Here is a 14,873-nt window from a genome sequence, read left to right as displayed (position 1 = left end):
GCTCACACAGAGGCCAGATGAATGGCTTAGAAGAAGGGAAATGGGCAGTGAGAGTTTGGATTTATACCCCACCTTTCTCTCCTGTAAGGAGATTCAAGGTGGCTTACAAGCTCCTTTCTCTTCCTCTCCCCACTACAGACACCTTGTGAGGCAGGTTGGGCTGAGAGAGTTCCGAAGAACTGTGACTAGCCCAACGTCATCCAGCAGGAAAGTAGGAGTGCGGAAACACATCTGGTTCACCAGACAAGCCTCTGGCACTCAGGTGGAGGAGTGGGGAATCAAACCCGGTTCTCCAGATGAGAATCCCCTTGCTCTTAACCACTACACCATGCTGGCTCTTAGCTAGATGAATCTACTTAGTAGAAGACTGCTTCATAAACTAACACAAGACTCCTTCTTGCTAAGGAAGACTGAGCTTCCAAGGTCTAATTCAAACACAGCAGCTGATACTCCTGGGATCATTTATTGAAGAAACCTCATTAACGTATACGTGCAGATTAGAGCCCGCAAGGTGCAGTGGTTAAGGTGTCAGACTCATGGCTTTCCCACACAATTCATTGAAAACATTTTGAGGCAAGAAATAAAACATTTCTCCATGAAGTTCTGCATTGTTCTTACCCCAAAATGTTTTATTCCCAGTTTTCAATGAATCCCCTTTTAAAACGATTCTCTGGCTGAAATGTTTTGAAAACGTCTTCAGTTGCTGTGCGATCAACTGACTACGTTTCTCATGCTTCTCTGGTTCCCTGAACTTCCTCCTTGGAGCCATTTCCTGTGCTCACTCGGTTCCCCCTCACCTATTTATTTGCAGCAATTCTCTGTTTGTTCTTTTATGGGGGGGGGTGCAATCTTTGAAGCACTGAGCATACGAGGAATATATACTCGGTCTCACTAAAAGAAAAAAACAAAATTGTAACTTCATTTGCCACACGCTGGACCGTCTTTGTTTCAGAATGCTCCATTTTGGGTCCTTGAGCCTACTTAACAGAACAAGGTAGGCACTGGTACTCAAACAGAGCATTCTAAAACAAAGATGCTCCAGCATGTGGCAAACGAAGCTACAATTGTGTTTTTTTCTTTTAGTGAGACCAAGTATGGAATGCAGCACGAGGATGTTAAGCTTTGAAGCATCAATTCAACCACCCAAAATTCACCCGTCTCCCCGCTACAAAACACAAAAGGAGTTATCTGCAATATTCTCTCTCTGCTTTGATCCCCCTCTCCATTTGTATAACAAAACTGATCAGTGTGACCCACCTCAACTTAGGGTGAGATCCCGCTGCCGGAAGACCAACAGTCCAAAGATCTGTCTCGTCATCTCGTAAGCATCCTAACACGATACAGGAGGACGCCTTCTCTTACCTTTCTCTGCTTCTCTGGATCCGCTTGGCTGATCTTGTCACACCAGGCCTCAAAGATTCCATCTTGGCACTCATCCATCCACTCTGAGTTCTGTCTGTAGTCTGCAATTTCGTCTTCTTCGCTCCACTGACTAAGAACAGACAGAAAAATTAAAGGTGTCTGTAAGAATGACAGCGGTCCAATGACCTGGCAAGAAAATAAAAACAGAAAAGTCGTCACGGATCAAGAAAGGTCAAAAGCACCAAACTGCCCCTTTTAGGTGGCTGGAGGACCATTTTTCCAGAAGACATCAAAGAAATTATTGGGGGGTGGGGGGTGGGGTGGGGATATCAGCAATTCCTTCATAAACTTCTAGAATGCTATTGCTAACCCCCAGAGACTCTTCCCATGAATTCCTGGCATTGGAAACATACAAAGTCAAACAAAATTCAAATCCAGGAACAGAGACCCAAAGAATTTTTGTAAGTCAAAGTTCACTTCATCAGGAGGAGGAGGAGGAGGATGAAGAAGAAGAAGAAGAAGAGGAGGAGGAGGAGGAGGAGTTGGATTTATATCCCCCCTTTATCTCCTGTAGGAGACTCAAAGTGGCTTACAAACTCCTTTCCCTTCCTCTCTCACAACAAACACCCTGTAAGGTAGGTGAAAGCTTATACCTTGGAAAATTTGAAGTCTAAATTTTGTTCTGCTCCTACAAACTAGTGGGAGAGAAAGCAACATGGGAGAGCCCGATCTCATCGAATCTGAGAAGCTAAGCAGGGTCAATACTTGGAAGGGTAAACACACCAAGGAAGACACTGCAGGGACAAGGAATGGCAACCCCACCTCTGCTTAATCATTTATCTTGAAACTCCTTGCTGGGGTTGCCATATGTCGAGCTGACGGCACTTTACACGCACATGTACACTACAGACTAATGTAGCTACCCACTTGATAAAAACTAAATGAGAACGGATATTCCAAGTTCAGAAATCGGCTTGAGGAGATTCTGGAAAAGCAGGGTGCAAATGATCTAAAATAAACCATCTTCGTATTGTTGAAGGCTTTCGTGGCCGGAATCGCTGGGGTGTTGTGGAGTTTGTTCCAGTGGCATGCTCTCCTGACGTTTCGCCTGCATCTGTGACTCTGAAGATGCCCGCCACAGATGCAGGAAAGACGTCAAGAGAAAATGCTACTGGAACACAGCTATGTAGCCTGGAAACCCCACAACACCCCAGTAAATCATCTTCCATTGCCACAGTTGAGTATTCTACAAGTTCAGACACAGTACCTTTTCTCAGATTACTTAAGCAAGAAAGTGACCTTGAAACATCTACAGCCAGTCAGTAAGAATCCAAGGTGGCCAAGACTTGCGCTCTTTAAGCCAGACACCTCAAGATGACTGTGGGCCACGGTCGCTCTAACACCAGCGATGGCTTCAGGCACAATTCTTCTCTGTTCTACCACTACGGGCACTCCCAACTTACCAAACGACGCTGTCGTGAGTACTTATGTTTTCCTGTGACATGGTCATGAGGAGCTGTGGCAGCTGTATTTCAACAAAGAAGGAGAGGTCGCGGGGCTTCCAACCCATATCCAGGAGGTGCAGGAGGGATGCTTGCATACAGGACAAGGCAGGGAGCAGTGATCTAAAGAAATTGGGAAGGAGAAAGCAGAAGAACTTGATCAAAAATAGCAGGAGTCCTAAGGTGGTGATCAGCTACAGGAAGGGAGAACTGATTTAATTAGCAAGACTACGGTCCCTTCCGCACATGCAGAATCATGCACTTTCAATCCACTTTCAATGCACTTTGCAGCAGTTTGGAATAGCAAAATCCACTTGCAAACAATTGTGAAATGAAAGTGCAGTATTCTGCGTGTGCGGAAGGGGGCTATGCTTTGATAAATTAATCCACAATGAAGCCAACTTGGCGGCTCTGCCAGAGCCTCTAACGGCTGGAAAGGAGTAAAGAAGGATCAAATTTCTCTGCACCCAACGAATGGTGTATTGTGGCTCCATAAGATTGATCATGGCGCCAGTTTCCGCACACCCCTTCACTCAGCATGTGAAATGTTGGCACATTACATATGATGGAAGAAACTGCAAGCAGTGTGGTCAAAAGGGAACGTAATGCACAAGCACTGCCTTATATTTCTAAGCTCAGCTTAATAAATACTATTGATGCAGTCCTCTTGTCTTGAATAATTCTGGGTTTTGTCAAAGACTTTTACAGCTAGAATCAACTGGCTGTTGTGGTTTTACTGGGCTGTGTGGCTGCGGTCTGGTAGTTTTTGTGTGGAACATTTCGCACGCATCTATTTACCAGATCAGACAGACAGACCAGAAAACCTGCAACAGTCCATTCAGAGTTTTGCTTAGAATTGCCAGACTGTACCTCTAGTACGACATTGTCTTTGGACCCCACAATTACTTTTTTCCCCCTTCTAAAGTATATAGTCTGCCAAATGAAGGCTCACATAATGAAAGTTCATGCTGCACACAAAAGAAATAGTTTAAGAAATGCCATGAAGGTGTTTTTTTTTAATTTCTGTTTCAGAAAACACTTGCATACTTTATCAATATAAACTGCCTTATGGAAGGCAGATGAGAGCAGAAAACGTCCGGCTAAACAGGAAATCAGCAATAGAATGTGGAAGGCCAAAAAGTCTACTAAAAAAGTCAGGCATGCTTAGAAGCGAGCGATTGTACGTACTTGTCGTTGAGGCTGCTAAATCCTTTTACAGCATTGACCAAGAAGAGAAGCAGCTGGTAGTAAGACTCCCGTATTTCTTGATGTAGCTCAGCACCACAGCCTTCCAGGTGTTCAAAGTAGCTGGGAAATTAAAGGGACACAATGCTCATCTGTGGCTATAATCTCAGCATTATGAAAGGTGTCTCGCTGCAATTTTTTAAAAAGCTACCATTGTCTTTGGAGATGCCATTGTGGCTTTAAGGCCCCTTCCACACATGCAGAATAGTGCACTTTCAATCCACTTTGCAGCGGGATTTTACTGCGCGAAATAGCAAAATCCACTTGCAAACAATTGTGAAAGTGGATTGAAAGTGCGTTTGTGTACCATACTCCTACACTATGTTAGTCTTACTCAAGTCACTTTTTGCACCAACCTTTTCTAAGGTCTGGTTCACAATTGTGTGCAACAGAGCAAATGGCATTACTTCAGAACGCGGGAGAATTCTAGCTTTAAGAATCCCTTTGTGTTGACACCGATCCAGGTTTCGGTCTCTGCCTCATGCATACGCACCGTTTTCGAATGAATGGAGCTGAAATTAAAGACTGCCTTGGTCGCCACATTTGAGTTTGGTTTCTTTAACTAACACTGTTTCTTGTCTAAGAAGCAGGTTTCTTGTCTAAGAACCAGGATTCGATACTGGTTTAGAACTGCAGCTCATGACCAAAAAATAAATCAGTCAATTCATGAACATTCTATGCGACCACAGCAGCTCCACCAACTGAACAGGTATCAATAAGGGCACGAGTCAATAGGAACCACTAATTTAGAAGGATTTGAAAATGCTTGTGCTTTGGTTGGATCACATTCAAAAACCTGGAAATAAATGCATAAACTGAACAGTCTTTTTAAAAATGCCTTCTAGTGGTACATCTGAAATATAGCCAGACTGCTGACATGACCCACAAATTAGAACTCGATGAGCCCATGCATAACAAGCAGGATTTCCCACACATCTTACTTTGTGAAGTCTTTTTGGCAAGCCAGGAATTCCAACAGAAAAAGGATGCAGGGCGGGAGGAAACAGTGAGGTTGGCCGAGAGAGTTTAGGCACTGGTGGATTGTCCTCAGGACTTCCAAGATACGTTTGGCTTGAGCTTTCCTTAAAGCAAGGACCTCCAGCACACTACGATTAAAACACACACAGGTGATGACGGAGCAGCACGTGGGCAAATGTTTACCCAGAAGAACAGAAGGCAGCAACAGTATTGCAACAGGGGAGGGGCAAGCTGCTGATCACAGTTCTGTTCTGCCCAAGACGGTTCTTTAAAATTATCATAGGCCCCTTCTGCACATGCAGAATAATGCACTTTCAATCCACTTTGCAGCTGTGTGGAATAGCAAAATCTACTTGCAAAGAATTGTGGAAGTGGACTGAAAGTGCATTGCTCTGCATGTGCGGAAGAGGCCGTACCCCCTCCTTATGTTACAACAGAACACTACAGCTGCTCACAACAAAAATGGGGAAAAAACACTCCAGTAAGAAAACATTAGATAAGATACAATAAAAACAGCGCTAGGATAGCAAGATGAACCTCTGTGCTTAAATACCAAATTAAATACCAAATTGGACAAATTAAAACCTTTGCAACGTACTGCCTGAGTAACACACGAGATCGGCCCGATGCCACCCACTGCCAGTATTCAGTCCCACTTTCTAAGCTGGCAACCACCACCCTCAACATTCAGACCAAAACATGGACCGTCTAGTCTGGTGCCCCTATTAACTTCCACCAATCCAGACAGAAAAGAAGAGTTGGATTTATTTTCCCCCTTTCTCTCCTGTAAGGAGACTCAAAGGGGCTTACAATCTCCTTTCCCTTCCCCCTCCCCACAACAAACACCCTGTGAGGTGGGTGGGGCTGAGAGAGCTCCGAAGAAGTGTGACTATCCCAAGGTCATTCAGCTGGCATGTGTTGGGAGGGCACAAGCTAACCTGGTTCACCAGATAAGCCTTCACAGCTCAAGTTGCAGAGCAGGGAATCAAACCTGGTTCTCCAGATTAGAGTGCACCAGCTCTTAACCACTACACCATGCTGGCTTTCATAGCCTGCTAGGTCTTGGTTACGCCAATAAACCTCTCATGCCTATTCCTCCTTTTCCCCATTTTCCAAAGCAATTCCAGCCAACAGCTCCTGGCCACCCTCCTCCAACGCTGCTTTCTTCTGAAAGTCAGTTGAATTTGGATGTATATTTGTTTTTAAACTGAGAAGTACACCCTCGTTCCAAGCCTCAACTACCATAGACACAAAAACCTACCACCTGGCTCACCTTTCGTGACACAGAGACTGGTCCTTAATGAAATCTAAGACATGCTTCAGGATAGGGTATTTCTCCTTGATGCTGGGCATGGATTTGGGCTCCTCCATCGAACGGAAAGAGAGAAGCCGTAGCCTTCCGCGGTTAAACTGAGGCTTGCGTGTGGGCGTGGAGGGAGGGGACGGGGCATCTTCTTGTTCTGAGGAACTGCCGTCAAGTTTGCTTGGTGAGGATGAAGTCTTCTCTGCCTGTGGCGAGTCTGGAACTTGCTTTTGCAAATCTACTGTCCGACTGCCCTCGGGGGAAGCAGAATTGGTCGGTCCGCAGGCAGGTGCCACGTCTGCGGCCTGAAAATCCGCTTCAATGACAGAACTTGTCCTTTGGCGTTTGTCTTTGTGACACTGCCCAAAGTCCTCTATGCTATTAGATTCATGGCTTTCTGCCTTGGTCCTTGTAGGTAAAAACCCCAGCAGTAAAAGGCTCTTCTGGATGCACTGTTGTGCTACAATGCAAGATCAACAGAAAACCGTGAGAGCTGCTCAAACTCAAAGGCTAGGACAAACATCCCACTGAGAACCAGCTTGCATTTACAATGGTTTGGAACCCACAACATGTTGGCATTTCAAACACAGATGAGTATGTTCGTTTAGAGCTCCCTGTCTGTGTTCTTTTTCCTCTTCTTTCTATAGGGCAGGGGTGTCCAACTCTGGTATCCCAGATGTTCATGGACTATGATTCCCATCAGTCCCTGCCAGCATGGCCAATGGCCATGGTGGCAGGGGTTGATGGGAATTGTAGTCCATGAACATCTGGGGCACTAGAGTTGGACGCCCCTGCTATAGGGCGAGAGCACCAAAGCTGTAGCCACACCTGTAACTACAGCTTACTCATTCAAATGTGACACCAAACCAAAACCGGCACAAGCTTCTGATTCTGGATTGCTAGCCGATTACCCCAAGCCACTGTGAAGGGAAATAAACCGGGATTGACCAGATGTCTGAAATTGCCAAGCCATGGTTAAATGTTCTTAGCCGTGGTTTGGTGCAATGTCTGAATTGAGCCAACCTGTCCAAATGTTCCTCCCCACGAACCAGCGTTCGAAGCAAGGATGTATAAACCTGGAGTTAGAACCCCAGTCTCTGTGGGGGGAGGGGTGATTTGAGTTTGCCCAGGAACCTGCTTTTAAACCATCATGACAAACTGCAGTTTGATTCAAGGCTATTTAAGCCCAGGAACTTCTAATTATGGTCAAGGAAGGAAGGAAGGAAGGAAGGAAGGAAGGAAGGAAGGAAGGAAGGAAGGAAGGAAGGAAGGAAGGAAGGAAGGAAGGAAGGAAGGAAGGAAGGAAGAAAGGAAGGAAGGAGGGGGAAGGAAGGAGGGAAGGGGGAAGGAAGGAAAGAAGGAAGGAAGGAAGAGGAAGGAAGGAAGGAAGAGGAAGGAAGAGGAAGGAAGAGGAAGGAAGAGGAAGGAAGAGGAAGGAAGGAAGGAAGGAAGAGGAAGGAAGAGGAAGGAAGAGGAAGGAAGAGGAAGGAAGGAAGGAAGGAAGGAAGGAAGAAGGAAGAGGAAGGAAGAGGGAAGGAAGGAAGGAAGGAAGGAAGAGGGAAGGAAGGAAGGAAGGAAGGAGGAAGGAAGGAAGGAAGGAAGGAAGGAAGGAAGGAAGGAAGGAAGGAAGGAAGGAAGGAAGGAAGGAAGGAAGGAAGGAAGGAAGGAAGGCAAGAAGGAAGGAAGGAAGGCAGGAAGGGAAGGAGGAAGGAAGGAAGGAAGGAAGGAAGGAAGGAAGGAAGGAAGGAAGGAAGGAAGGAAGGAAGGAAGGAAGCGGGGGCGAAGGAAGGAAGGAAGGAAGGAAGCGGGAAGCAAAGGAAGGAAGGAAGGAAGGAAGGAAGGAAGGAAGGAAGGAAGGAAGGAAGGAAGGAAGGAAGGAAGGAAGGAAGGAAGGAAGGAAGGAAGGAAGGAAGGAAGAAGGAAGGAAGGAAGGAAGGAAGGAAGGAAGGAAGGAAGGGGAAGGAAGGAAGGAAGGAAGGAAGGAAGGAAGGAAGGAAGGAAGGAAGGAAGGAAGGAAGGAAGGAAGGAAGGAAGGAAGGAAGGAAGGAAGGAAGGAAGGAAGGAAGGAAGGAAGGAAGGAAGGAAGGAAGGAAGGAAGGAGGCCATAGCAAAAAGTCATGTTCACATCAGCCTTGGAAAACCCCTATCAGTAATGTCTTAATACAGCCAATAGCTCTCAATTTTGCAGGGCTCTCTGGAGCCTGCCACCATGTTGTAGAACAGGAAGTTCAGTTTGGAGAAAGTTCAGCAGCCTTGTAGGACATTCTGATTAAGATACTTCCCCAGAGATCTCTCACCACTCCACAAATGATCTCATACCACTATGGGCCCAATGAACCCCCACCCCCCACCCCACCTCGGCCCCCATGAAGTCTTCTATAAAGTTGAACACTGTGGGAGGGAGATAGAAACAGAAGAAAAGGGTAGAGCGTGAGAGTGGGCAAGGACACTTACCAAGAGTCTCTGGGTTCACCTCGCTCGCATCCCCAGCCGGTTTCTCTTCCCTGTCACTTCCCTGATCCGCGAGGAATTTTTGCTTCATCTCTAGCTACAAAGGACAGGGTCTTCTCAGTGGTGGTGGCTTGACTGTGGAATTCCCACCCCACAGAACTTTAATTGGAGCCTAGTTTGCTATCTTTCAGGCACCAGCTGAAAACACTGTTTGGTCAGGATCTGTAGCATGTTTCTTATTAGTCTGACAAAGCACTTACTGGTAGGGAAAAAACGGCTTTCAAAACGTTACTACACGCTTCTGTATTTAGTGTGTTTATTATCTGTTATTATCTGTTCTTCCCTTACAAAATTTCATGCTGTTTTAAAATGCTATTTGTGCGCCTTTTTAAGCAGATGCTACAATTCCTACAAAACATTATAATTGCCGGCGACCTGTAGCTGATTTATGGCGACCTTATAGGGTTTTCAAGACCAGAGATGTATTTATTTATTGTTTAGTTCAATTTATAGGCCGCCCTCCCCAAAGCACCAATGATCTCGTGTTGAAATATGGTTTGCCACTGCCTGCTTACGCACAGCAACCCTGGACTTCTTGGTGGTCTCTTATCCAAATACTAACCGGGGCCAACCCTACTTGGTTTCTAAGATCTGATGAGATCAGGCTGGCCTGGGCTACCGAGGTCATAGTTCGAGTTTATCGACTTTATCATATGAGGCTGCCAACGTTACACCTTGAACAAATACTTAAGTATGTAATGAAAAGCATACCATCCATATTCTGATCCCATCGGCCAGGGAATATACTTGTGCAAACTCATCGCTCAAAAGCGCTTTGCCTCCGCTGGTGACTGTGAGGGCAGAAAGGAAGAGGAAGAAAGAGAGGAAAACAAAACCTTTTTAAGCCAGCTGATCCGATTCCTCAGCCAACATTTGAGGGTTGAAGGAACCAGCAGCAGAGGCTCCGGATAGACCTCTGCCTCTACTTCCTGAAGGCGGACACATGCGCAGGAAGCTGCCTCATACTGAGTCAAACCATTGGTTCATCAAGGTCAGTATTGTCTACTTGGACTGGCAGCTGCTCTCCAAGGTTTCAGGTGGAGTCTGCTGCTTGGTCCACTTAAATGGAGATGCTGGGAATTGAACTTGGGGCCTTCTGCATGCAAAACAGAAGCTCCACTACTGAGGAGTCTGACGGTACTGTTTCAGGGCAGAATCTAGGACCAGATCCATAACTTGTGCCTTTCTCAGGCTTTTCCACACAGGCCAATAAAAGTGGGGGAAAGGCGGGTCATATGAGCCCACCCTCGTCCCGGCCCCTTCGCACAGCTGACTGTCCCATGGACAGACAGCGTGTTGTCCAGGGTGTGCGCCTTCATACAAAGGTGCGTTCCCCCCATCCTCCACCGACTCCCTTTTTTCCACTGCCTGCCTGCAAAGCACAGCTTTTCCCCCTGCATGGCTCTGGAGATGGGAGCCAGTTTTCGAGAATCGCGTTATGTGCGATTCTCTGTTTTAACGCAGCTCGCAGCCACGGCTGTTCGCGTGGCAGCAGCTGTCAGCCATGTTAAAACAAAAGAATCGCACATAACGCGATTGTCAAAAAGCTATGGGGGAAATGTGGAAGGGATCCATATTACGATCCAGATCTGTGTGAAGTTTCCCCCATCCCAGGTTTTTTATTGGGTTTATCCAGGTTTAATAGGCCCGTGTGGAAAGGGCCTCAAAGGTAACACTGAAATCTTTCATCATTCCCAATGCAGACATTATTAACAAATGGTAAGCAATATATTTTTTTTAAAGTTCTTGTTTTAGGTCTCAGGCATACAGAAGTAGCAATGATCCCGTGTGTTGCATGAATGGTGGAAGCTACATCCAAACAACCCAAATGTATTTTTAAAGAAACAGAGTCACTCCTAAAAGTGATATAATCTTTGAGTCCTTAATTCTCAGGCACTAAACTGAAGACGTCTCAGACTCTTGCTAAAATCGGCTACTGCTTGGATTATGGTGAACCTCCCCGTGTCCATTCTAAGTACATAGAAATTGGCTCCTTACATAACCATCTGGGTTTTTTTAAAACCCGCCATTCATTCCTGTTCTCCTCACAGGCCTTTCAGCCCACAAATCTCCCTTTGTTCTTTGGGCCAATCAGGAAGTGAATGAAAGAATCCAATGGGCATTCCTGTTTGAAAAACTTTCATCCGGAACAGGATTTGCCCTTATCTGTTGAATAAGGGAAGTCAAGTCATGCAAACCTGGGGCTGTTTCAAGACCTTCTAAGTATCCACAACATTGAAAGCCAGCTGGGTGGAGTGGCTAGAGCAGGGGTCTTCAAACTATGGCCCTCCAGATGTTCAGGAACTACAATTCCCATCAGCCCTGCTACTTGGCCATGCTGGCAGAGGCTGATGGGAATTGTAGTTCCTGAACATCTGGAGGGCCATAGTTTGAAGACCTCTTGGCTAGAGTGTCAGACTGAGATCCGAGAGAGTCAGGTTTGAATCCCGCTCTGCTATGGAAGCCTCAGGGGTGACCTTGGGGCAGCCCCACACAGTCAGCCTAATTTGCTTCACAGGTTTATTGTGAGGATAAAATGGAGAGCGGGGAACTATTGTAAGCAATCCCCCCGGTTTCCCACTGGTGAGGAAAACTGGGGTATAAATGAAGTAAAGACAATTTGCAGTATAGGTTATAAACATTAAATGGATTAGGGTGTCGTGGGTTTCCCGGGTTGTATGGAAATTCCTACGGTTCAGAGGATCCTCTGAAGATGCCAGCCACAGATGCAGGCGAAACGTCAGGAGAGAATGCTACTGGAACACGGCCATACAGCCCAAAAACCACATACAACACCCAGTGATTCCAGCCGTGAAAGCCGGAATAGTATATTTATATTTCGACAATAGTATATTTATATTTATTATTAGTGAGGGCATCTGCATAGTAGTTGCCTGGATATCCCACCCTCTTAATTGCAGATGCCCTCACTAATTGATTATGCAACTTCATTGTTATTTACATATGCTAAAATGGGTGGATTCCACTCAACATGTGCAAATCACACTTGCTAATTGTGCCCTTTACACTTGTTAACCAATGCAAATGGTTCTTTCTCCCACTCTGGACATTCCACTGGTATATATACTCCAATTGCTTTACTACCATCAGAGCCTCTGAAGATGCCAGCCACAGATGCAGGTGAAACATCAGGAAAGATTGCTACTGGAACATGGCCATGTAACCCGGAAAACCCACAACACCCTAGTGATTCCGGTGAAAGCCTTCGACAATACATTAAATGCATGTTTGCATTTTATAGTGTTTAAATTAATGTAGCTTCATGCCATACATAGTTATGGATGCACTGCAAGCAGAGCGGATACTGGCCACTGACTCCAATGGCTTTTTAAAAAGTAGAAGATGGCAGGTTTATCAAGAAAGACGCTGGGACATGACTGTGTTGCGGTCTGTTTCTGTGTTGCCTTCAGATGTCAGATGTAAAGCTGGAGTTCATATCCACTGCCTCCCAAAGTAGCTTCTGGGAAGCACCCAAAGCCTGGAAGCGGTCACCTAACAGGGTTTGTATTCAGCTGAATTAACTGAACTAGGAACTCCGGTTTCCCCACAATGTCAAAGTGACACAGGATGTGTGTCAAAGGGCAACTGTTATTCGGAAGGAACATGCAAGCTTGTTTTTCGACAGCTCAATTATATCAATAAGACCAGTAGCCTTCTTTACGAATAAATATGCACTAATGCAGGAGTTACCATATCTTTGCAGCTTCCCAAACAAATCTGAAGAGAGATACACCAAAGCAGCAAATGTGGAGTTGACAGCTTGATCAACAGTAGAACCAGCAACTATATCACTCTTGGGGGCCTGTTTTTTACATGCCTGTATGAGTCCTTTGAAAAGCTCAGAATTTGGCCCACTGAACTCCTGGGTGGGGTCTGATTTTGCGAAGTCAAGGAGAAATTTATGACCGTCGCTGACGTGAGAGTTGAGACCCTGGAAAGAACACCAGAACAGAGCGGGAGAGTCAAGTTGGGTGTGCAGCCCACAAACAAGTAGCAGATAACTTATTTCCATACTATTACGCTTGCTTTTACTACATTTACTGCATTTAATTCCCTACCTTTCTGCTTGTGTGGAGGTTTGACTGGTCAATGGTGCAAGCCTAAGTAAACTCAGGTTTGCTGGCGCTTCTCATGTCTCCAAGAACCCTACTCAGTGACTGGAAGTCCAGCTGAAACCCTCCAGGCCTTGATCAACTGAAGCAGTGTGGCTGTCTCATGCCTATCTGTGTAGGGTACTGCCAGAGGCTGGCATTAGGATGACTAATGCCTGCTCAGGAGGCTTGTAGACTTTGAAGGAGTCCCTGCACTGGTGCAACTAGAATGGGGGTGGGAGGTATTGACTTTAAGTCAGAGGTATATCTAGGGGAAATGTAGCCTGGTGCACAATCTGAGTTTTCTCCCCCACCCCCAGTATGAACGGCCTCCCGCACTACAACCAAACAACTTTTTTTGAATCAGGTCTTGAAGTCAGTGTATGGACCCGGGTGGAAGGAGGAGGGGTGTGGGGGGCAATTTTCTGAAAAAACCCCACGTGACTAAATGGCTTCAGCCCAGGGACATTTGACCCCATATGCCCCCCTAGGTGGTATGCCCCTGCTTTAAGTACCTCTGTGCTGCCTTGGTTTGTTTGGCCGGGCACACTTGTTCCTGGGGTCTGTTCAGGACACATCTGCTGCCTGAAGACTGGTTTCCATAGAGGAGAATTCAGAACAGCTGTCACTTTTGCAGGTGAGCGTTCTGTCTCTTTACCTAGAGGGGGGAAAATATGCAGAAGGGTTTTAAATATATATATCTTAAGTTCCTAATCAGTATTTATATAATTTATTGAGATTTATACCCCACCCTACATGGAAAGTCCCAGAGTGGCTGACAAAACCAGAACTACTATAAAACTTCACTAAAAACCAGTAAAAGATACATATATAAATAAACTATATATAAACACACACATATTATTTTAAAGAACTATCATGAAACCAAGGCATACCCACCCACATACTCCCCCACCCCAGATCCGCAGCTGCCAGAGGGGGCAACTCGAGGATCAAAGGCTTGGGAAAATGGGAAGGTCTTTGTCAGACATCAAAAGCCAGAGGGTTGGCGCCTTGTGAATTTTGACAGGGAGGCTGTTCCGCCGTCTGGGGCAGGCCACGAAGAAAGCCCTCCCACATGCACCCTTCCCCCTTGCACCTCGGGAAGGGACCACCAGGAGAGAACCCCCCTCCCCCGCTCAACCTCAGTCCTCAGTAGAGGCTTTCCCTTTATCATCTTAAAATACACACCAGTGGAAACAAAAAATAAAGAAAGCTAAAGCATATGCAGGTCCCTGTAGATTTTTCATAATGCACTACTAGGAAGACACCAGCTGAGCAGGCTCAGCTCTATGTACCCCATGTCATACTAGGAGCTGGAAGGAGATCCAGGTTGAAATCTTCATTCTGCCATGGAATTTTGCAGGGTGACCTAGGGCCAAGGACACATTCTCAATCTAACCAGTGCAACAAAGCCCATTGTAAGGGGAGAACGGTTTTTACATAGAAATAGCAACAACAACACTAATAAAGTTGTTGTGAGGATAAAACAGAGGGGGTAAATGCTGAAAGTCTCTTTGAGAAAAGTGGGGTATAAATGAAGTAAATAAAATCAGTATGCATCCTTAAAATATGGGACTTTTAATAATTTAATAGGGACACAGATCTGTAGAGAGATGAATTGACATTAACAGCCTTCGTAAACAAGCCTGGGCAGGCTACAAAGGAGCCAACACAGAATAAGGGGAATTAGGAACTTAAGATTTTAAAGTTGTTCATAAAAGTCACCTAGGAGATCCTGCAAAATCAGAATAGCCCTGCCTGCAGCAACTGGGGGGGGGGGGGGGGGGGGGACCTGAACAACCTGCCCGACTGAAGCCCCACTGAAATAGAATAATTTAACTTCAGAGAACAAAAACA

The 14,873-nt window shown here is 45.8% G+C and overlaps 1 protein-coding gene across 3 annotated transcripts in view; it reads right to left on the bottom strand.

Moving 5' to 3' along the window:
- ZZEF1 (zinc finger ZZ-type and EF-hand domain containing 1) overlaps nt 1-14,873 on the bottom strand; it is an 86,342-nt gene that overhangs the window by 31,071 nt on the left and 40,398 nt on the right. For all 3 annotated transcript variants that reach the window (XM_048518730.1, XM_048518732.1, XM_048518731.1), the window contains exons 25-33: nt 13,529-13,671; nt 12,613-12,853; nt 9,613-9,692; nt 8,845-8,938; nt 6,361-6,850; nt 5,051-5,215; nt 4,053-4,172; nt 2,826-2,987; nt 1,363-1,492 (exon numbers count right to left, since the gene is read on the bottom strand). In XM_048518730.1, coding sequence (XP_048374687.1) covers nt 1,363-1,492; nt 2,826-2,987; nt 4,053-4,172; nt 5,051-5,215; nt 6,361-6,850; nt 8,845-8,938; nt 9,613-9,692; nt 12,613-12,853; nt 13,529-13,671 — 1,625 coding nt within the window. The remainder of the gene's footprint in view (nt 1-1,362; nt 1,493-2,825; nt 2,988-4,052; nt 4,173-5,050; nt 5,216-6,360; nt 6,851-8,844; nt 8,939-9,612; nt 9,693-12,612; nt 12,854-13,528; nt 13,672-14,873) is intronic.

This window comes from Sphaerodactylus townsendi, linkage group LG16 (assembly GCF_021028975.2).
Source record: "Sphaerodactylus townsendi isolate TG3544 linkage group LG16, MPM_Stown_v2.3, whole genome shotgun sequence".
Classification (NCBI taxonomy): Eukaryota; Metazoa; Chordata; class Lepidosauria; order Squamata; family Sphaerodactylidae; genus Sphaerodactylus; species Sphaerodactylus townsendi.
The sequence above is the reverse complement of the archived record's forward strand: the minus strand, read 5'-3'. Positions and strand labels throughout refer to the sequence as shown.